The 23,162-nt window shown below is 48.6% G+C and overlaps 1 protein-coding gene across 2 annotated transcripts; it reads right to left on the bottom strand.

The window, feature by feature from the left end:
- Positions 1 to 781: 781 nt before the first annotated feature.
- On the bottom strand, positions 782 to 16,451 carry FGF17 (fibroblast growth factor 17). Of its 2 annotated transcripts, none has more exons than XM_074939998.1 (5): positions 16,359 to 16,451; positions 16,170 to 16,206; positions 7,584 to 7,761; positions 2,152 to 2,258; positions 782 to 1,538 (listed from the first exon to the last, which is right to left on the bottom strand). In XM_074939998.1, the coding sequence occupies exons 1-5, from the start codon at positions 16,391 to 16,393 to the stop codon at positions 1,242 to 1,244; spliced, it is 654 nt and encodes a 217-aa protein (XP_074796099.1). In that variant the 5' UTR covers positions 16,394 to 16,451; the 3' UTR covers positions 782 to 1,241. The 2 variants fall into 2 exon arrangements, with proteins under 2 accessions (XP_074796099.1, XP_074796100.1); XM_074939999.1 differs by having other exon boundaries at positions 7,584 to 7,728.
- Between the last annotated feature and the right edge of the window lie 6,711 nt (positions 16,452 to 23,162).

Genomic DNA, 23,162 nt, shown 5'->3' with positions numbered 1-23,162 from the left:
AATTCTTTCACCGACTTAGCCACGTCTATGCTGGGGGCTAGATCGGCTTAACTACAGAGCTCAGGGGGTGCAAATGTTTTCATCCCCCTGAGTGATGTAGATGGGTCAATCTATATTTTAAGTATAGACCAGGTCTTAGTCTCTCTGTGTCTCAGTTCCCTCTCTGTACAAAGGAGATAATAGCACTGCCCTGCCTTCCAGGAGTGTTGCAAGGATAAATATATTACAGATTGTGAGGGGCTACAGTAATGGGGCCAGCTAAGTACCATAGACAGACAGACATCTACCTCCCCTCTGGGAAGGCAGGATGATTTCAACCCTTCTGCTGCTCTACAGGCTTCCAAGTCACTTGGATTTGTTGGCCCTTGCAGACAGTCTCCTGCATACCGGCTGTCTGTTCGCTAGATCCATCCATGCACACTGGAGAAAAAAGTCCTGTTAGTTCATCCCTATCCCAAGGCAGGATTCTTCCCTACAGTCCATTCGGCAGTCTTATTCCACTTGTCCACATGGGGAGACTGTCCTACAGTCTAAAAGATCGCACCAGTCAGAAGTTTTGAGCTTAGCCCGTGTAGTAGAATAAAAAAACCCAACCAGCTGCCAGGATTGGTCCCACAGGAACTTGGCCGCCACGGTGGAGTTAGCACCTTTGATGCTGAGAACAGGGTCAGAAGAAGTCTCCAAAACCAGTTGCTGTCTGCTGCCCTCCCAGCAGGGATCGCTGCACAGAAGAGCAGGCAAAGCAATGGGTGTTGAATCTTGGGGGTCATTACAGGGGAGGTGGGCACAGGGGTGCTCTAGAACAAAGGGGAATCCTGCCTGGGGTTAATCTATATACAAAAAATAACCCCCCCACACCTGACGCTTGCTCCTCGAGTTAATATTTCTTTGTGCCTAAGAGAATCGAAGTATAAAAATAGAGCATCTTTGTAAAATAAAATATGGGGAGTGGCAGGGTGCTGCGGGGGCACAGTCCTATGTACAGCCTGGGGCAATGGGTGTGTTTGGAGGGCAGGACACACGGCAACGTGCAGCATGGGACAGTGGTGGGCACAGGGTGTGCAAGTGACACACAGTCCTAGGTACGGAATGGGGCAGCAGAGTGGATCTGTGTGCGGGGAGGCAGACGGCACGGCCCTACATACAGCATGGGGCAGCAGCCTGGGTCTGTGGGCGGGGAGGGCAGACAGCCCGGCCCTCTGCACAGCAGGGGTCAGCAGCACTAGACAAAGCGCAGGGCCCTACGTGCGGGGCCGCGGGGTGCGGGTGCGCTTTGTCCGGCGCGTCGGGGAGGAGGACCCCACAAACTCAAACTGCTTCTGCCGCTCGGCGTTGTTGGGGAAAGGCAGCTGGCCGCGGTAGAGGCGCTTGATGAAGTGAGCCTCCCGCTGGTTCTGGCGGCTCTTGGTGGCTTTCCGAGGGCGGCCCTTGCGCGTGAAGGCCATGTACCAGCCCTCATGGCGGGCATTCTGGAAGGCTGTGTAGTTGTTCTCCAGAACGATCTCAGTGAAGATGCAGTCTTTGCTCTTGCCATTGGGCTGGAGGGAAGGAAGGGGGGAGAGAGTGGGTTAATCCAGCAGGGAAGGGGTTAAGTGTTGTTAGGATGGGTCTGATCCTGGGCCACTGGTGTTTTCCATTGGACTTCGGTGGGAGCAGAATCAAGGCCTGGGAGGATCTAGTGCCAATGGAGGGTGCCGGGTTGCCAGACCTCATGGAAGCCGGGCAGGCTTCCCAGGCTCTTGCCAGGCAGGGAACCCCACCACTCAGGGGTAGGAAGGGAGTCCAGTCTCTCTGTCCCATTCAGTCCTTGGCTGCTGTTCTGGGGCTCCCAGCAAGGGGGCTGTATAATGCTAATCGGGGGGTGGGAACTGGATCAAGACTCGCCAGATTCATAGAATCATAGGGCTGGCAGGGACCTTGAGAGGTCATCCAGTCCGGCCCCCTCTCTGAGGCAGGACCAAGCAAACCTAGACCATCCCTCTGACCTGCTGTTAAAAGCCTCCAATGACAGGGATTCCACAACCTCCCTTGGTAGTTCCAGAGCTTAACTACCCTTAGGTTAGAAAGTTTTTCCTAATATCTAACCTAAATCTCCCCTGCTGCAGATTAAGCCCATTGCTTCTTGTCCCACCTTCCCTGGCTGTGACTCACTTTTCCAATGAGCTTCCCCCTCTTGCTCATGCAGATGTATTTCTCGCTCTCAGCTCCCTTGATGCGCACACGGCTCCCAAAGGTGTCCGTCTCCACAATCAGCTTTGCTGCAAGGATGAGAGAAAGAGAGAGAGGGAGAAAACCAAACCAAACTCCTTCCACCGATGCTAGAGTGAGTGCCGGCCAGTCTGCGTGCCCGGGGGTCAGTGTGCGCACTCAGGCCCATGCAGAGATCCAGAAGAGCATAGGGAGTGCATTAAAAACAAATGCCCAAACAGCACACACAGACCGCGCTACCAGCGGTTACATTATCTCGGCTCTAGGGGACAGACAACCCAGTGGTTAGGGCACCTGGCTAGTACTTCCCTGCTATATCACAAACTCCCCAGGTGACCTTGGGCAAGATACACAGGGCACATCTACACTTGGATGTAGGATTCCCAGCTCAAGAAGAGGAACCCAATTGTGCGTGCTAACAATAAAGTGTAGCTGCTAACTGCCCTGAGTATGCACTCCTCCCAAACAACAGGCATGTGGGCTGGGGTGGCTAGCTGCTCATGCTTCTGCGGTTACGCTCTGTTTTTAGCACGTTTGCTCCATCAGAGCTAGTGTGCATAGGTCTCCTCGAGCTGGAGATTAGTGTCGAAGTGTAGGCACACCCTCACTCTCTGTGTGCCTCAGGTCCCCATTGTACCAGGGGGATAACAGCAGTGCCCAGCCTCAGAGGGGGGCTGTGGGGACACATCTCATTGAATTGTCCCAGTACATGGTGCTTTCCACTCTGCAGCTAACAGGACCATGATACAGAAATCAGAGTTTCAGTAACCCAGCAGGAAAGCTGCCAGAGGGGATGGCTGGAGTGTCCAAGCCTCTGGTTTGCAGTTCTGTTCTTACATCTCTAGCAATCCACTGCCCCTTTCATCCGGGAAGCAAAGGGAAGCACATACCTAGCACAGATAACTTGCCCACTTACCTGAAGGGTCTATGAGGACAGGGTGAAAGCCAGGGCTGCTGCTTTGATCAAATCAGGAAATAAAGGAGGCATCTATTTACAAACAGCAGCACAGTCTAGTAGCTAAGATAGGTTTCAGAGAAGCAGCCGTGTTAGTCTGTATCCACAGAGAGAACAGGAGGACTTGTGGCACCTCAGAGACTAACCAATTTATTTAAGCATAAGCTTTCCTGAGCTACAGCTCACTTCATCGGATGCTGTAGCTCACGAAAGCTTATGCTCAAATAAATTGGTTAGTCTCTAAGGTGCCACAAGTCCTCCTTTTCTTGTAGCTAAGATATTGGCTTAGGAGTTGGGGACATAGGGTCAACTCCTGGCCCAAGTGCGTGTCTGCAGCCGAGTAACTTCTTTCTCTGTTTCCCCTCCCACCCATTGTGTGTTATAGTGTAAGCTGTTAGGGGCAAGGCCAGAAGTAATAGTAATTATATTACAATTAAGTAATTCTGCCTCTGTCCCGGGTAACAATGAACAAACACTTCACGTGGGCAGGTGATGAAAAATGGCCACTGCCAGTATTCAGTGTCATCAAAACACACAGGAAAGAAAAGGTTAACGCTGCACAAAGGATGGGACTAGGCACAGTATTATTACCATTGCATACTGTGTGTGTTTTGCTGTGTTAGACTTTTGACCACTCAGTCAAGGGTTAATTGTCTGAGCGTCCATTCCACATTCTTTAATTAGAACACCTGGGGTCTGATGTGTTCCTATTGACTCCAACCCTCTGTGAACAGACAGAAATACCTACATCGTTGCAACCAAGGATCTAGCCTGCACCTGTGTTTAATTAACTATAGCCTGCATCTGTGTTTGTTTAATTAATCTGGAGAAAGATCAAGAAAGTGCAAGGCAGGAGTACCTGGAAGCTGGTGAGTTGAGCTATTTTAATGTCTAAGCTGTTTAGAATAGCCTTTCTTTTTTTAATAGAAATTAAGTATTTTTATTAAGAAAATTCAGGGGCATCTTTGGGATTCTTTAACACGTGACAATTCCTAAAGCCTAATGCCAGAGCAATGGGGAATAGCAGATTCCAGTAGCAAAATAGCCTGTGAGCAAGTGTAACTTACTGCAGGAGGGCTTCAGCTTCTGCAAAATATAATGCTGTTCTAGGTTGAAATTCAGCCCTGTGCAGAGGACCAGAATAATGCCTATGTACCACTTAGTAGCAGTATCACTGTTGTGCTTAGGAGCCCCAGTCATGGAGCAGGACCCCATTGTGCCAGGTGCGGTACAAGGACAAACTCTAGCAAGATGAGACTCTCAGCTTTCATTTAAAAAAAAAAATTCTAGCCCTCCTGACTATAAGGAAAAGCTTGAAAACATGACCTGTGTGTATCCTAAAGGGTCAGAAACCAGGTGGCAAATAACAAGAACCCCAAATATAGTAATTAACACCCCCCACCAATGATTTTTAAGCCAATCTCATGATTTTTAGAGGGCCCGAGAAACACCACCCTCCAAAATTTGGAATGCTTTTTAATTTTTGAACCCTTTGGGGGTGACTATTGACAAATGCTTGAGGGGTGGGCACCCTGCACTGAAGCCCTCGAAAAGGGGCTTAAGTTGGACTCGAGTGGTGCATAGTTTCTGGGTTAGGCCCTCTGCGGAGGGGTGAATTTCAGCCTGAGAAAACCTCAGACTATTGTCCCTAGCCATAAAAACTCAGTTGTGCTGCTTGCCTTTGCAGGTGCCTTTTTCTCTGGGTATCTGTGGCAGGGTTACAGTGATGAGAACTGTACACTTAGAGAGACGCAGTACAGTGCACATGGCCCAGTTACAGTGATAAAACAACTAGATCTCTCAGGTTTTGGGACCCGCCGGTTTTGTATTCAGGCTCCTTGGCTTTCATCCCCCTTCCCAGGTAAAATCCACATGGGCAGAACAACCCATGTCCACAAATAAATTCAGACTGGAAATTAGCAGGTTTCTAATCAGAGGAGTGAGGTTCTGGACCAGCCCCCCAACAGGAGTAGTCAGGGCCAGGAACCTAACTGGGATGGAGCTTGGAAAAATTTTTGAATCGGATTATACGATGGAATGGCATGTGATGACCCACAAAGTCCCTTCCTGTCCTATGTCCCTGTGACCAATACACTATTTGTTCCAATTACTGATGGGCCCCTAACCCAAATCCCCCCTCCGAACACCCCTGCCCTTACGAGGGGTCAAAATCCCAATCTAAATGTTTGCGCCATTAGCCAGTCTCTGGTTACAACCCCTAAGGAAAAGCCTCTATCCACACTTGGATGAGTAACAGAATCTAATTCTAACGCAGTAAGAATCTAATTCTAACGCAGTTATGCCCGCCTCCGACCACTAGACTGTCTGTTACAGCTGGTAAATCAAGCAAATTAGGAAAGCCATAGTTTTGCTTGGATGATGGGGAGTTATGAACTGAATCCTGCTCTCAGTTACATGGATGAAACTCCCTTGACTTAAGTGGGGTTGGCTCCAGGTATAAAGACCACAATCCAGCTCCCAGGGGAGCTAATGGGCCACTGGCTTTAACGGGAGTTGGACTGATTCCTAAGCAAGTGCAGAAATTGGCACATGGAGCGATCCATCGGAAGCTCACACCAAGGTTTCTTTGCAAATTCTCTTATCTGCTGCATGCAGGGTGTTTATGAGACCGTTTCAATCAAATGGAACAATTAAGTTTTTAGCACCTCTCCTTAATTTGGCTACAGCTGTCCTGCCACCAGCTTTTTGATCAAGCCTTATTGTCGTGCTTAACTGATCTTGAACAGTTCTTCAATAAACCGAAGAATTCCCCCCTCTGGGATAAGTTTTAATCATTATGCTTTGGAATGTTCTTTTTATCTGTTGGCTTTTGAAAAACCATCCTTTGAAAACCATTAATATCTCTATCAATCCTTAAAATAATTTTAAAAAACCCCAAACAAATGGACCTCCTCGGTACTTTTTGTAACACTGAATCTTTAAATCTTCATTTCATGTCCAGAACAAACTGTAACCATCCTATTTTGTATTCTAACAGACTATCAATATGGTCTGATTCCTGCTCCCACTGAAGTGGAAGGGAGCAGGACCTAGGTGGATTTTAAATGCAGTTAAAGCTTTTCTCTTTGATTTAACCTGGTAGTTGAAGACAATGTATTAATCTTCCAGTTGCCTGCATGTGCATAACTGAAGTCTAAACAAAACAAGATCTCAGAGCCATGGCTTTCAGATCAGATTTAGGTTTAACCCCCAAATAACCTGATCAGAATATAGATTGAACAAGAGTTGCATGTAACTTCTCCCTAGGAGAATCTGGGACTATTGTCCCTAAAGTAGTGCTGGATTGTTACCATAACAAGTCATTGTACGTTTGAAGCATCACAGTCTCCGATGATAGTCAGGACTTTGCCTTTACAAGTTTACATTTCCCTTTGTGGAAATATCTCAACAATCCATACATTTTGCTGGATTCTCACATGAGTGATGGAATCCTCAAGTCAAAGGGACTTTTGAATACAATGTGGTCAAGATTTCACCCAGAGATTCAGTCCCAAACATGCTAGGGATGGACTGGAGTGGCTTTAGCAAGCCTGTTTTGTATATTAGACCAGAATACCTTTTAAAATGCTGGCCACAGGTTCCTGGATATTCTCAATTGCCAGGAAGTCGTCTTTCGGTTTCTAATACATACCAGTGTTCAGCTGGTTGCATTGCAAGTGAAGCTGTGGCTATGAAACTGGAAGGTCTCCTGGTCTCTGTCTCTTCCTTGGGGACATATACGAAAGCAACCCTTGTGACCCTTCTTACCCCGTACCAGGGATGCTAGTTATCTGTCTCAGTCAAGTGTCTCAAAGCGCTCCACAGGGTCGGAGGCAGTACCATTATCCCCGTTTTACAGACAGAGAAACTGAGGCACGGAGCAGGGATGTGGCGCAGTGATTCACTGGCAATGGTGGGAACAAAACCTGGGAGTCATGACTTAGGCATCCCTGTTCTAGACACTAGGTCTCATTCCCTCCCCGAACTGGGAACAGTCCTAATACCCAGCCCAACCCAACCTGCTCTAAACATTAAATCCCACTCCCTTCCTTGAGCCGGTAATAGAACCCAGGTGTATAGACCCCATTGTGATAGCACCTAGGAGCCCCAGATATGGGTCAAAGCCCCGTTGTCTAGGTGCCGCGCAGAGACAGAACAAAGAGGTGGTCCCTGCCCCAAGGAGTTCACAATCTAACCCAAGCAGTGTGACTCATCCCTGGGTTGGCACTGGCCTCTCTGACCAGGTTCCAGATGTAGAATCTCTGCAGGGCTGACAACCATTTCCAGATGTGGCTGATACAGCCACATGATAATCGCTTAGAATTAAAGTGCATTCCTTACCAGCCAGTCTCTTTCCATCACAGATGGCTGAGATCTGGCCATGTGCTCTGGTGGGATGGGGGCATCTCCAACTTCTTACCGAATTTGTTGCCATCCTCTGCTGTGGCGGTGATCCTTTTGCCGTTCACCTGGACATGCTTGCCACTGGTCCGGCTGTAGAGCTGGTACTCCCTGATCTGCCTTCGGCTCAGCTGGTCAGTCATGGCGCCCTGGTCCCTCACGTACTGGTTAAAATTAGGAGACGGTTGATTCTCCCCCTTTGTTTACAAAGGGAAAAATAAAATCAATTTGTTTTGGACAGCCCCACAGACATGGCGAGGATATGGAGTCGGGAGCCATCACTGGGCCATCCTGGGCAGGAGATCTCATGCAGGGTGGTGGGATGGGGTCTGGGACCCTGAGGAGTATGCCAAGGAGGTGGCTGGGATATAGTCAGGAACCAACAAAGGGACATCCTGGTCAGGAGACCACATAGATGACAGGGGATGGAGTTTGGTACTCTGGAGAGGAGGTCACATACATGATGGAACCTAGCTTGAAATTAGAGGCACCCCAGGCCGGAGTCCCCATGCAGTTTCATAGCATTCCATGCAAACTTGTGTATGCGTTTTAGATTCCAGGACAGCCTGAGGGGCAGAGATGGGATACAGAGCCTTTCACCTCTGGTTTGGCTCCATTCCAAATAGACAGTGACCCAAAGCCATTGCCACCTAATGGCTGTTAGCTGACCTACGTGAGATGAGTCTGAGTCCAGTGCCCGTAACACCGACCACCACAGATGGAACTAGCTGGCAGGCTAAACAGAGCACTGAATGGGGCTTGGAAACCCAGCTCCCCTCAGACTAGTAGAGGTGCTAGATCAAGGGGTGAGAGGCTGCGTGGGTGGGTGGGTCAAGGGGTGAGAGGCTGGGTGTGTGTAAAAGCTTGCACTGCTGCTTTTCTGGGGTACACAGGTGGCTACCTTCTAAGAAGGGTTAATCTCATGCTTTTCTCTAGCAACATACCTCCCTAACCAAGACCCACCCACATCTCCTGGAAACTCGGAGACCCGTCCTGTTGAGAAACAATTCCACTTGTTTCTCTTATTTCTTTGTTACTTGGGATCGTTATGAGTCATGGGCTCCTGTGCCCTATCACCCACAAAGTCCTACTCCTCCGGGACAGCGAAATTGATTGCTAAAGGGAAGATGATTCTCTCTCTGTGTCTATAGAAATATATCCATCCATCCACTATAACCCTCTCTCTACTGGTTTGGCAGTCTCTCCATATGTTATATGTAATATTACTCTCTATCAGATATAAATTGCTTATCAAATATAACTTTCTATCTTCCATATATAACCATCATCCATTTATCCAGTATAATACTCTAATATAAACCTTCCATCTACCATAAATAACCATCATCCATATGTCCACTATAACACTCTATTATTTATTTATTTATATTATTGGAGCACATAGGAACCCTAGTCCTGGAGCAGGACCCCATTGTGCTAGGTGCTGTACAAACATTGAACAAAAAGACAATCCCTGCCCTAAAGAGCTTCCAATCTAAGTCTCTATCTATTCCGTGCCCATCGTCCTGGCATCTGGCCACCTTGTGAATGTGATTCTTCAAACCCAGGACTTGTTAGTGCAGCTTGGGAGAAAGTAGAACAGATGAAGTAGTAAAGGTGTCTCCCTCCCTCCCCCGCCTCTCATTGTCGTTAGTAACAACAGAACAAGAGCAAAATACAGACCATAGGAAAGAAGCCAAATTCTTCCCAAAGAATGAGTCCCCTGCGCCCCCATGACTGTGATCATAAAATAAAGGATTGGGTTGTCCTGTCCCTGTTGTGTTGCCAGGGGCCCTGACAGCAAAGACCCGGGAGTAATGTGTATTTGAGGGTCTTCCTGGAAGATTATGCCCACGCAAACTGCAGGTGTATGTCACAGAGAACGCCAGCTATTTCCGCAACCTCACTGTGCTATCAGCACACACAGCCTGCTGCTGCATGTCTCACACATTTCTCTGGGTGCCTCAGGACCCTTGCTGGGAGCCAGGCTCATCCTCAGCATTGACAAATCCTAGAAAACGGGGCTGCAAATCAGCGAATGGCAAGTCAGCGGTAGCACTCAAAGTCTATGGCCAGCACTTCTGATCCACGTTGGCCAAACCTGAATTAGAGGGGCCTGCTGATGCGCTGGCACCACCACTGTTGCTGACAGGTGCCAACACTCATGCCAGATGCGAAGGGCAAACCAGAACTTCACTGCTGGCCCTAGGCTCTGGATCCCCAGCGCCTCTCGGCCGCCCTCTGGATCCCCAGCGCCTCTCGGCCGCCCTCTGGATCCCCAGCGTCTCTCGGCCGCCCCCAGATCCCGAAGCAGATGTTATATCAGAGTCTCGGAGAGGGAAGCACCAGTAGTCTTACTGCCCATTGTTTGAGCCACTGATGACCTAGGGTCTTAGAGTTTAAGGCCAGAAGAGACCACAAGATTATCTAGTTTGACTTCCTGTATATCACAGGCCACCAGCACCTGCACACTAAACCCAACAACTGAAACACAGCCAAAGTATGACAGCCTACAGGAGACTAGACTGTGATGTGCCACAGGCAGAGAACAGGAGGGACTGAGATGCACCAGTGTCCGAGGCAAGGAAATGGTTAAGTGAGAGAGACCAGATAACCCTGACAAGGGACCCGCATCCACAAGCTGCGGAGGAAGGCAGACGCCCCTGCCCGAGGTCACTGCCAATCTTCCTTCCGGACCCCACATCTGGCCATCAGTGAGCACGTGAGTAAGAACCAGGCAGCCAAGCACCTGGGAGAGAGAATGCTCGGTGCCACCTCAGGGCCCTGGTCCTCCCTGTCCAGTGTCCCACCTCCAGCTGTGGCCATCCCTGATGCTACAGAGGAAGGAGATTAACAAAAAAAAAAAAAAACCCAAAAAGCATGGGGGGGGGAATCCCTTCCTGACCCCTGAGGCAGCTGGCTGAAACCCTGAAGCATGAGCTTTTAGGACATAAGACATAAACCGTAAGTGAGCCCCAGGTCGCTGAGTCCTGCCCCCACCATGGTAAGCAATCGTGTCATACAATCGTGCACAAGAACCACCGGCTGGGAGGGACAGAAATACTAAAGAACATCAAGGCTTCAAAACCCAGGCTAACAACAAAACATACACCACCTCGAGCAAACCAGGCTCTCCCTCATGTGTAGGGGGAGGGGGCTCTTTCTTAGCCAGCCCCTTCAAATCACAGTGTGGTAAAATAGCTAAACAGTAACCCCCTCCTCCCCCCCCCCCCCTTCAGCTTCCACCCTTTGCTGCCAGCCATGAAACAGGCTGAGCGGAACTGAGAACTGAATGTGGTTCCTAATACACAGTGGCTCACCAGTAGCAAATGGGAGGCTACTCTTGGGAAGGTCGTTCTGCTCTTTGACTCAGCTAACGATGGGCTGAATCCTGCTCTGGTCCGTGTAAATGAACTCAAGTGTTGAACCCGCAGTGGGGGCTCAGAGCTGGAAGCTCCATGTATGTGTGAGGAGCAACTAGACATTGTGTTACCGAATCAACAACACAATGCATCTTCTATAACCATAACACAGAGGGCATGACTACAACCACGTAGGGCTCTGAGACTTCATTTCACTGGGGTTTGGGAGAACATTTCCCTTTGCTTTCAATCTGGGTGAAGTTCCCTGCCCCAAATTTTGCTTTCAGCGTCAGGACCACAAAGCTCAACATGAAACTTGGGTCCAAACCATTGGTCTCCTGTTAAAATAACAGGAGGCTGGCTGCTTGTTTCAAACAGGATCAACTCAATGCCATACACCGGCCCAAGTTTGCTCCAAACCAGGCCTGAATTGCCTTGAAAGTTTCCTAAACTTTAGCAAACATGACAATAAACTAAATTTTTCTATCAATGCAGGAAACCAGAGAAGACTGATGTGTTTGTGGATCTACGTACAAACATTATGTGCTGCTCTGGCTACAATTCTCCTAACATGCATGTGTGTCAAAGCATATTGACCAAATTTCCCCCTCTCCTCCTCAAAGATACACTAAAAGGAGAGGGCCACATTCTGCTCCCCACTGGCCAGGAGCTACTATAGATTCTGATGTGAGAGCAGAATCTAGAGCTCAGCTTTTCAGACTGACACTGGCATAACTCCATTAACTTCAGTGGCATTACTCCTGATTTACACCAGTGTAACTGACAGCAGAATCAGCCTGGAGTGGTTCAGCGTACTGCGAAAGGCTGCTAAATAAAGTGTGTATTGTACCCAAGCAGGCTTTGTGACTTATGTTAATGCCCTAGCAGAAACACACGCTCCCCAACAGAAGAGTTATTGTATGGTAAATACCAGCTAATTACTACAGACATGCTGGTTGACTACAATGCTGATAATCCTCAATCCCTATGACGATACAGAGCTATCACGGAGCAGTTAAACTTCAATCAATGTCTTTAACTATGCATTTTATTGGTATGAGAGGGCTTCATTTAATCTCTATGCAAGTGGAGTAGGAAGCCCTGTTTTTAAGAGCTAAGACTGAGATTTTCAAAGCTCCTTAAGAGATTTGGACATGCAATTCGGGTGGTCAAATTTTTTAAATTTAAACTTTTATGGCCGGGGGGACAGATGGGGTGGGGGAGACAAGGAATAGCTTTTTGACCAAAATACAAATGTTTGTTAGTTTGGTCAAAATGACTGAGTTTTTCATTTTAAAACATGGAAACTGGAAAATATTCTTTTGTAAAAATATTCAGTTTTTGGTAAAAAATGTTTAGAATATCTTTTTTTTTTCTTTTGTTTTTGGTTGCAGCGTAAATAGAGTTTTCAAAACCTGAACTTCTTACCAACAGCAGAAAAAATTTACCAACGCTGGTCATCGAAAGCTGGAAAAAATTCTTTTGTTGTTGTTGGAAAACCCAAAATATTTCTGTGAGAAAATTAGGAAAAAAATGTTGAAAGACTTGGATTTTTGAAACAGCTGTCGTCCAAATCTCTTAGCCATCTTTAAAAATCTCAGCTAGAATGTAGATCTTTAGCTTGTGCATGACACATAGGTAAATCCATCCTCAGCTGTGTAAAGTTTCTCCATTGCCTTCAGGGGAACACCAGTGATTTACCCCAGTTGACTTCAGTGGGGCCAGGATTTCACCCAGCTATTACCATAGTAGAACTGAGATATTAAATGCCCATTGCTACCCTGTTCCCACTGAGCATTTTGCCATTGACTTCAGGTGAAGCAGGATCAGGCCCTGTCTATGGACCACTTTGATCTGCCCCATATTTCTCTGGGAATCTGAGTGCTGGTCAGAGATTATCTACAGCACCAACTTCAGCTCATCTGAACCTTCACGGAGCAGTAACATGGGCCACTGGATTGGCTCAGAACTTCTTGCTGTAAAAGGAAAGGCAGCAGTGGGGTTCTGGGTTGTGACCAGGTCTCCCACAGTACTACACATAATAAATAATAATAAAAACTGGTAACTTAAACACAGATTGGATCTCCCTGTATTAATAGCTTCTGCACAGTAGGGTGTTTCATATACCTACTGGTGACATTATTACCAGATTTTTCAGACAGGCTCAGAACGCACCATCAGGCCCAGGTTTTCCAAAAAGCTCAGCATCCCTTAAGGCACCTAAATAGGTGGTTAGATTTTCCAGAGGACTCAGCATGTCTCGTGCTTAGCAGTTTTGCAAATCTGGCCATAAGTGGGAGCTATCCTCTATTATTTTATATTATGGTCACACTTTCTAGCAAGGTTCTAGTTATAAATAGTTAATAAAGGGTTAATAGATGCTTTAATAAATGGTTTTTTCAGAGTCCAACAGGATGACGGCTTGCTTGTAAGCCATGGTTATAACCATCTACAACACCTTCTACTGGTGTGCTTATAAACCTGAGCAGCCTACAGCACTGATACCTGGCACCATGCTCGTAACAGCTATTAATCACGTATTAATCTTTTAAGGGTCAATTCAGAAATTGTTTATAAAGTGTGACACTTATATTTATGGTGAGGCGCTAAAGGCAGGACATTCACAATAGACTTGATTGTACAACGCTAACTCATACTTGTGCACCCTTAGACACGCAGCCCCCCGATGATCAAGAGTGCTTGTGCAAGTGCTCACCAGCATGAACGAGGGTGGCCCGACGAGCCCTATGTAGGATGAGACCAAGAGAGTCTAAGAAGTAACTAGTGATTTTGGATGCCTCCATTTTTCGGTGCGCAACGTGAGACACTTTAAAGGGCCCTGATTTTCAGACGCTGGGTGCTCAGCACTGTCTGGAAATCAGGAGCCTTTAAGGTTTCCCAAGCAGGGCACCTCGAGTCACTTCTGAAGAGTTTGGTGTTGCACGTCCGTGATCAGGTGAATGGTCTAGTCCTGCCCAGGCTCTGAGCACTCACAGATACTGTACACTTCTATGGGGGTCCCAGGCACTCAGCACCTCGCAGGACCAGACACTTTGGCAAAGAGGGCAATTTGACTCAGACTGGCTTCTGGAGCAGGGTTCTCTCCCCCCACCCCCTGCTCCCTGCCTCAATTCAGCTGGGTCTCAACTCAACTGAGCTCAATGGGAACCCTTCCTAGCCCTGCAGCTGTCTGTCCCCATCCATCAGGACTCATAGCATCATGCTGGACCTGTGAACCCTGACAATGGGGGACTTGTGCGTTCCTCTGGGGGAGGCATGAATGCAGGAGGAGCTGATAAGCCAGGTAGAAATCCCCTTTCCATGAGTTCCTGGAGCTGCTCCTTTTAGTTCATCCAAAAGCCTCTTGCCTTTTTTTTTTTTTTTGGCTCTGCTTCATTCTCCCCTTGAGTGATCTTTCCCACCTTTTACTTCAGCATTCAGCAGCCTCCGCTCATTTCAGATCACAGGGCAAAACCTCTCTCTCTCTCTTCTTCCCCCCCCCCCCCACCTCCCTCACAAAGGAGGACAGAGAGGGTCTAGCAAAGATCACAGCAAACATTATCTATGTGGAATCTTCACAGGTCTTTAGTGTGGCCGCTGGGGGGGATCGACCCCTTGCTGCTGCCAAAGGAACTGTTGATCAGCCGTCCCAGAGACAGCTGCTCATCACACAGGAGCTCAAGCATGGCTCTGGCCTTTGCCAGCTTGCCCCCCCGCCTGCCGTACACCCTCAGTGGGAGCAAGGCAAGCAGTTCAAGGGAAAGCTCCGCACCACCTTTCACAGCACCATCAAATGAGCCCCCCGCCTCCAAGGGGGCAATAAAACCAGGCCCAACACCAGTGTGCTAATTTCTGTTCCGTAACAGGCTGCATCTCTGAGCCTTTCTGTGTGTGCATGTGTTGGGGGGGTGGGGAAGGGTCTAGGGTCTCGCTTCTGGCAAGGCTTTGGGGTTGTTTCTGTCCCCATCAAAGGCACCTCCGTTCCTCTCTTGTTTTCAAAGGCATTTACCTTAAAAAGGTCCGGAGTGCATGTTATAAGGAATCCAAGGCTGGCCTGTTAAAATGGTTTTGAGTCTAGCTGAGAGGGTGCTGGTATGGAACAGTGCATTTTAATAGCCCTGGCTTTTATTGAGATCACAAAAAGGGACGCTGCATCTTTAAAAGGAATGGGGGTGGGGGGGTGTTAAACCCCAAGCCACAGCAAGCTGCTCTGACTTTGGATTTCAAACCAACGGGCCTGATTCTGCTCTCACTCATGCTGGTGTAAATCAGGAGTAACTCCACTGACGTGATTGGGACAGATCCCCAGCTGGTGTAAATTGGGATAGCTCCACTGAAGTCAGTGCTGATTTACACCAGCTTCAGATTTGGCCTGATGGAGTCACACTGGTATAAAACTGGTGTGAGAGGAGACTCAGGTCCCAAAATCTCAACTTGGTATATTTCTGGAATCGAGCATTTCCCCTCAATGAGCAGTAGTCTAACAAAATATACTGGGCTGCTATACAGCACAATGTTCCCGTTCTCTAGGGGCGAAGGCCCAATCCTGTGAGCAGTTACACACAGGAGCAATCCCGCTGACCTTAATTGTCTATTACACCTACTCCTAGAGAGAGACAATTTCATTTCTGAAACAATTAAAATAATTAGTGTTACCTCCATGATTATCCAGTCCTACAATTGGTCCTGAACCTTCAAACATGCACATAAGTAATTTTACTCACATGAGTAGTGCCATTGAGTAAGATACTGAGTTACTCCTGAGCGATGCTGGTCTGAGATTAAAATCTACCCCTAGGTTTACTCATATGAGTAAAGTTACCCATGTGCATAGGTATTTGCAGGAGAGAGCTCCTTAACTTTTAAAACTGTGCTATGTTTAATAACTTTAATAATAATAATCAGTATTGTCAGCATTAGCAAAACAGAACGCACAGGTAACATTTTGATTTCGGTTAAGAGTACAACATTAGCCAACTTATTTTCAAGCACCAAACGCAAACCAATACATGCCACCTTTAGGATTAAAGCAACGCACCACAGGGAAATAAAAGCAATTACTCTCGTTTCCAAAAGAGCTTTGGGCACTTTGGGTTTGAATGCTATTGCAGCCCTGTGTCTTTAAACACTTTGGTTTTGTTGCAAAGAAAGAACTCCACAAGTAAATCTAAAAACCGTACCCTGACTTTTTGCATTTTGAGGGGGGGTTGGTTAGTAAAACAGACAGTGTGTTGCATACATACCTGGGTTTGACAGGAGAGCATTAAGAGCTGGAAACATCTGTATTTGGAAACAAAAAAGAGAGAGAGAGAAAAAAATACACAGGGTTTTGTTTGGGGGTTATTCTGTCCACTACTAATACGCTATTGATTAAACCTTGTTGCAAATAATTGGAACAAAACTAGCTGGGAGGAAAGAAAAAAAGCGCTTACATGGAAAGGTTTTGGAGGCTGACGTACTGCTGCATGTCGCTTGCCAAAAGGGAAAAAAAGAGATAAATACATAAAATGAACTAAATCAGCTCTGAGCTGAGCGCTCTCAAAATCTCCCAAAGCTGCAAAGATCTCTTAAAGCTGGCACATTCCTGGGGGTGAAGCTAAGGAGCGGTGTCCCCTCCTTTTTAGTCTAAACCCCCCAGTAACAGCAGGAAAGGAGGTGTCAGAAAAAAACACCCCCACTTCTTGCACCTTTAAGACCACATGCGATCATAAAGTGCCCGGAACAAAAATTGATACAGTGCATGGAGATGGCTGGAGCAAAGCATCCGTCGTCTTCTTTCCTTTCTTTTTTAATCTTTACCAGGGTCCTGGCTGTGCTTGAAGAACCTTCACAGCATCCAAGTTTGTTTCATCCATTTCCCCTTTCCTCCCCACCCCACCCTTCCCCAAAATAGAAACTTGCTGCTTTCCTCAGTTTATTCAGTGGGTTGCATCCCTCCTGCAGCCTGGTAGCTGCTTCCTCCTACATGGGAAGGTGGCTCAGGGCAAGGCGCTCCCATCTGGGGAGGAGAAGACACTTGAGAGGCTCAGGCTCCAGTAAATTCCAAGCTTGGATCCAACAGAGAGATTACATGAGGGAGCAGGGACTTGCTTGCAGGCTATTGCTAGCCCCTTCACAAGTGTCAGCCCTGAAAGCTTGGAAGAGTCTCTGCAGACAGGGGCAGAACCTTCCCTTCTGGCTTCCCTGCAAGTCATTCAGCAGCTGGAGAAGGAAGGAGGAACCTTACCTAGCAGGAGCCTGTGAGGGAGGAGAAAGGGGGTGGGGGAGGCAGCTTGGCAGAGTGGCTTGTTGTGTCCCCCAGTTGGAGAAACCAACCTGAATTAACGGAAGTGGCGAGAGGGTGATTGACTCATCCAATCCCCCACTCCCAGCTGCACACACCTGGCAGAGGAGGGGTATGCACCTGTGGCAGGGGCTACCTGTGCTTTTAACTTACAGCGTGGGGGCATCTGCGCAGGAAAGCCACAAGCGCTGGAGTTCAGCACCTCAGCTGGGGCGCGGCACGTGAGAGCTGGGGGCAAGGGGGGCTTTTTGGCCAGCATCATACAATAGCATCAGGTGGCTGGTGACTTATGTCTTGGGGGGGAAGAACGCAGTTACTCCCCTCCCAGCCTGCATGTAATGATGCCCCAGGAGGTTTGTGCCTCCCCTTGCTCAGATGAATGGCTAGAAACCCACTGCAGAGGGGGTCGCAGCTTCCCTGGTTCCTTGCAGTGGGAGGTGATGGGCTACCTTGCAGCTCTAGCTAGTGGCCCAACATGCTCCCAACTACCGGTGACCTTGGGAACTCGCCCAAAGAAGAGCCCTGGTACCTCTCAGTAGAAGTCAGGCAAAAAACCTACACGGGGCGGAGGCTGACAGCAGACGGATGTGGGCCAATAGCCAATACTTTGTTTATCTGTGTCCGGAGCAGCGTTCTCCAGAGGCAATGGGGTTTGATACAGTGTGTCCATTTGGTATCACTGCCCCAGTCCAACTTGGTGGCCGCCTGCCATTTATTTTGAGAATCAAGCAACTGTGTTCGCCTGGCAAGGGAAAGGTGTACTCCCTTCTCTCCATACTCCCTCCCTGGGAGTCCTTGCTGCCCCCGCTCAGCCCCCGGCCACAGACACTCTCCGCTCCCCTGGAAAGTGGAAGTGGGGGGTGGAGGCACTGAGCTGTTATTGCATGGCTGGTGTAAGTGGCGCATTCTGGAAGCAGAGATCATAGCGGAAGGGGGGACAATCTGGGAAACCAAGCCAGCGCCTGCCCAGGCCCTCTGCCACTGGAATTCGGTTGTCTCCCTCTAAATGCTCTCTGCCCTCGCTACTGAGCCCAGGTGCTGGTCTGGGGTTTTGCACACTTGGGCAGTGCTGAAAGGGGCCCAGGAGGGAGCTCAGAGCTACAAAAGCTCCCATAAAAGGAGCTCAAATCCAGGACTGAGACTGGAACTGAAACACCCCTTTAGACTAGGCCACCTCCAGCTCTGAAAGTCTCAGGGAGGAGCACCTGCACCCCATTCAACTCAGAACTCGGTCTCTACAGTGAACCCCCAATCACACTCAGTGCCCCCAGTTCAGCTACACATCAACCACATGCACTGGCCTGCAAGGTTATTTCCAGTGGTTGGCACTCAGTTCTGGGAGTCATGGCTCCTTGGTTCTATGGCCATCTCCAGAAGGGAGTGTCTCTAACAGCAGATCACGAGACTGGGATCCAGGGCTCCTGGGTTCATAGCTAGCTCCAGGATGGAGTGTGTGTAGTGGTAAGAGCAGGGGGTTGCAAGTCAGAACTCTTCTGAGTGCCATGCCTAGCTGCTCTGCAATTGACTCACTGCAAGACCTCAGGCAAGGCCCTTCATCTCCCTGTGCTTTGGTACTCTTAAATGGGGATACGATACGGACCTACCACACAGGAGGACTATGAGACTTCATTGGGTAATATTTGGTGACTGCTTTTGTATCCTTGGTCAGAAGCCGCTGTATTCATTGTAGCCACTGTGTGAGAAATGTATCTCTAAAGCAAACCTGGGCCTTTCTAACCATGGGTTGCTTTAGAGCCAGATATCTCAGTCACCCTTTCTAATATTATTACAATTACAGGAGGGTTACACTGCAACTTAACCTTCCAGTTATGTGACTTCATGATAACTGCACACTGAAAGGCAATCTTCATGGCTGAGTTACTTATTATTACTCCTCTAATTCATATATACTATCAGAATCCATGTACATTAATTATGCACTGTTGTCATTCCCAGTCATGTAATGAACTTTCTAGCTACATGAATTAAGTACCAAAAAGCATAACCACCCTGTGACTGCACTATAATTATATTGCCGTTGGAGTGTCCTGATTATAAAGTGTGATTGGCTTCCCTAGCACCCTAACTTTTGTCCTTTATGACCAAATATACCCCTTCTGGAGCACTGGTAGCGATAGGCCACCCCGAACCGGAGCAATGGTCCACCTAGGCTTGGTAAGCACTCCACACAGAGTCAGCCTTGTCAGGAAAGAAACCGCAACACTTTTTAATCAATTGCATGAGCACTCAGCTCATTTGGAGTCTGCTTGGGCCTCTGGAAACATCAGATGCTTAACGCAATGCGTTAGCATAGTCACTTCCATGCTGGCATGACACCCGCTCATGGGCACAGTCAGTCCCATACTAACAGCTCCACACCTTCCCTTTCAGTTTCCCGCAGTGACCAATAACAGATACTTCAGAGGAAGGCATAAAATACCCCCCAGGATGCTGTGTGACCATGTGGCCTAATGGATCTGGTATCTGACTTCACATCAGAAGACTAAGGGCTTGCATCTCTTCATGGTCCATTTGCTTCAGCGCTTGGCTACGAAGGTGATAAGTGCCTTATAAATACCTTTGACGGTTATCTAGATAATGCCCCTTATTACGTCTCAAAGTGCTGCATAGTGTTACTGTGCACCGTTAAACGGCTGCTGCCTTTCGCCCCAGAGGTGGCTCCGTTTCACTGGTGGACCTGCCCTCAGTTTACTAAGCGCTTTGGCACGAAAGGTGCTACAGAAACGACTGTATTATTGTGTACTTCAAAGGTGACCTACCCTATCCCAGAAATAGGTGCTCATGCAAAGCAGTCAGCCGGTGATGCGGGGGGCTGGTGGCCAAAGAAGGAGATTGGGTTCTGTGCGACTTGGGTGACTCTCACTGTTCCCCATGCCCCCTTTCTGGCCTCCCGCAACTTGTCCGTTCTGCTGAATCAGATCACGTCTGAACAGGACTGGGAAGAGCTTGCTGAGCGCAGTCCAGGGCAAATCACGTTGTCTCATGTCACCTAACTCCATTCTTCCCAAGCACCAGGACATTTTGTATGCAGACAAGCCTCTATTGCTCATCACCTGTATTGCTTCTAATGGGGTCTCAGGTCTTTGGGCCAGGGACCTTTCCTTCCTGTATGCTGCTACAGCCCTGAGCACAATGGGCCCTGATCAGGGCTTTTTGGCATTGCTGTAATATAGGTAAAAAGAAAAGGAGTACTTGTGGCACCTTGGAGACTAACCAATTTATTTGTGCATGAGCTTTCGTGAGCTACAGCTCACGGCTTATGCTCAAATAAATTGGTTAGTCTTTAAGGTGCCACAAGTACTCCTTTTCTTTTTGCGAATACAGACTAACACGGCTGTTACTCTGAAACCTGTAATATAGGTAATAATTAGTCACTTTCACACTCTGTACCTTAGTTTCCCCATGTGCAAAATGGAGGTGATGATACTTCGCTCCTTATAGGAACCCCTAAAGAAGATACTAATGTAGGCCTTGTCGACAGTGGGGCTGTGCCGCACTTCCTAACCCCTAGTGTAGACAGGCAACGCTACCCTAAGCCCCGATCTGAACCCACGCAGCTTTTCCTGGTTTCAAGCAGGGATAAACAGTGCAGTTGCAAATAATAATTCCTAGCTCTTTTCATCAGTAGATCTCAAGCACTTTACAAAGAAGGTCAGTATCATTAGCCTCATTTTACAGGTGGGGAAACTGAGGCACGAAGAGGGGGAAAGTGACCTGCTCAAGGTCATTCACTAGTGACTGAGCTGGGTATAGAACCCAGGTCTCCCGAGTGCTAATGCAGTGTGCTATCCACTAGGTAACACTGCCTCCCCAGGTTTCCCTTACTCCCCTAGGGGTTTATATTAGGGCAGTCATGTGGGTACCTGAACATCAGTGTCTGAAACCTGCAGTGCAGAACAGGCCATATAATGGTTCCCTGGGTGGAAAGGGCTAGTGAGGGGCACAGGATTTTCTTGGGTTCTTTTTGCCCCCCTCCCCGCCCCCCATGATGGAGGAGCCCAGCGGAGCAGGGCTGGGAGCATGGAGACCCCCTCCCCCTTTTGAAGTTTTAGTATTGGGGGGAAGATGTGATTTGGTGCTAACGATGCAAATTAAGCTTTCTCACCTCCCCCATTCAGGAAGTTCCCCCAAACCACAAAATGCAGCTTCAAATAAACAAAAGTGTTGATCTTCCCTCTGGCTTGTGTGTGTAATGGGGGAGCGCCAGCTCCCATGGCTTCCTCTTTCCCTAGGCTTCTCCTATGGAAATGCTTTGTCTCATGCGATGATTACACTGGGAAGAGGTGCTAATATCACCTAGGGAACTGGCTGGCAGCAGCTTATCGGGGATCAACTTCTCCACGCCCCCGCCCCAACCCTCCCTGATGTGCACATCAGCTGCATGGGATGGACTAGGACAAGGAAGGGGAAAAAGTGGCCCATATAGGGACCCTGGGGAAAGGGCAAAGTGGTAGACATAGCTGTGTCTCTCCCTCGCTCCCAGGGGGAAAACGTCATCTGGAAATCCAGGGAAGGAGGAATGGATGCTGAGGTAAGAGCAGGGGACTGGGAGACAGAACGCCTGGACTCTGTTCATGTCTTTAGGAGGGAGTATTGTCTAGTGGTCACAGCAGGGGGACTGGTAGTCAGGCTTTCTGGCTCTGCCACTGACTCTCTGTGGACCCTTGGGCAAGTCCCTTCCATGCTCTGTGCCTCAGTTTCCCCATCTGTAAAATGGGGGTGCTGATCCTGACCTACCACTCGAGGGGTCATTTCAATAGTATTTGCAAAGTGCGTTGAGATGCTCAGATGGAGGGAGCCATAAAAGCACAAAGGATTTTATCATCACTTTTGTCACTGGAATGCGCTTCAGAGTTTCAGAACCTTTAACCTCCAGCTGGACAGTGCTGGGGCACAAGTAACAGCCACAAAGCAGTTGCCTCCCACCTACTGTTACCCAGAACCATGGCTTTCAGGATTCACATGAGCGGGTCAGGAACATCTCCCCCAGGACCTCCCACAACTGACACTTTGGATCCTGGTTTGAATGGCGGATGAGATCCATGATCTCCTGTTGAACGTACGTTTGCACACGTGACGGGATGTACGCAGTACAGTTGTACACACACCGGCGCCTTTCCCTGCAAGAGGATGGAATGCACTTGATTTCCTGCTGCCTCTTCCTTCAGAAGTCTGACCCTTTTTGGACAGTTTCCCTTCTAGTAACCCCAGAGCCAGTGTCCCTTCTGGGCGGAAGGGGCCAGTAACTCTAGACATCCCCACTGGCTGAGTCACACATGTGGGAGCATGGCAGAGCCTGGAGGCAAACTGAGGGGCCCATTTGACCCCCAACGTATTCCTCATGCAGCATTGATTTAAAGGGGCTGCTGGCAGGGTCCAGGGCTAAATGTCCCCACAGCTTCCCCCATCTCTGAGCTCCTGGCTTGAGCAGTTGCACTGCAGAGAGGGCAGTGGGTCTCTCTGGAGGAAAAGAAGCAGTGAGAGGCTGTAGTGGGATGATTGGAAGCCCAGGGAACCTGGCTCGGGTGCATTCGGGTGCCGAAGAGCCTTTAAGGTCAGGAGCTCCGGAGACTCTGAAGGTTAAGTTGGAAATGGCTCTTAGCCTGCCTCTGCCTCCATGCAGACACCCGCCACATGCCAAGCTCAGCACATAACCATAATTATATTGCTGAATACTGTCATGACAATACTAGTGGGCTCTTCCACCTGAGAATCGCAGCATCAATCAAGGAGGAAAGGGTGATACCCCTCCCCATTCTATGAACCCAAGACATCAAAAGCCCATGTAGATTCTTACACGAAGCCCATCCCCATGGTATCTGGGCACTTAAGGTCATTCAGCAGATAGCTGGCACCAGCTGAGGTCAGTAAGAAATGCCTGCCCAGGATGCCATGCATGGAGCACAGTTTGGCGTAGGATGGGGGTGTTACG

This window comes from Natator depressus, chromosome 26 (assembly GCF_965152275.1).
Source record: "Natator depressus isolate rNatDep1 chromosome 26, rNatDep2.hap1, whole genome shotgun sequence".
Taxonomy (NCBI): domain Eukaryota; kingdom Metazoa; phylum Chordata; order Testudines; family Cheloniidae; genus Natator; species Natator depressus.
This window is presented reverse-complemented; position numbering and strand designations above follow the sequence as displayed.

Excerpts from the sequence above, each read along its gene's own strand:
- FGF17 (XM_074939998.1), bottom strand. The coding sequence starts at position 16,393 with ATGCAGCAGTACGTCAGCCTCCAAAACCTTTCCAT. Across the intron at positions 7,762-16,169 it reads TGCTCTCCTGTCAAACCCAG|GGGGAGAATCAACCGTCTCC; the intron begins GTATGTATGCAA and ends TTGTAAACAAAG. Across the intron at positions 2,259-7,583 it reads AGAGGATGGCAACAAATTCG|CAAAGCTGATTGTGGAGACG; the intron begins GTAAGAAGTTGG and ends TCATCCTTGCAG.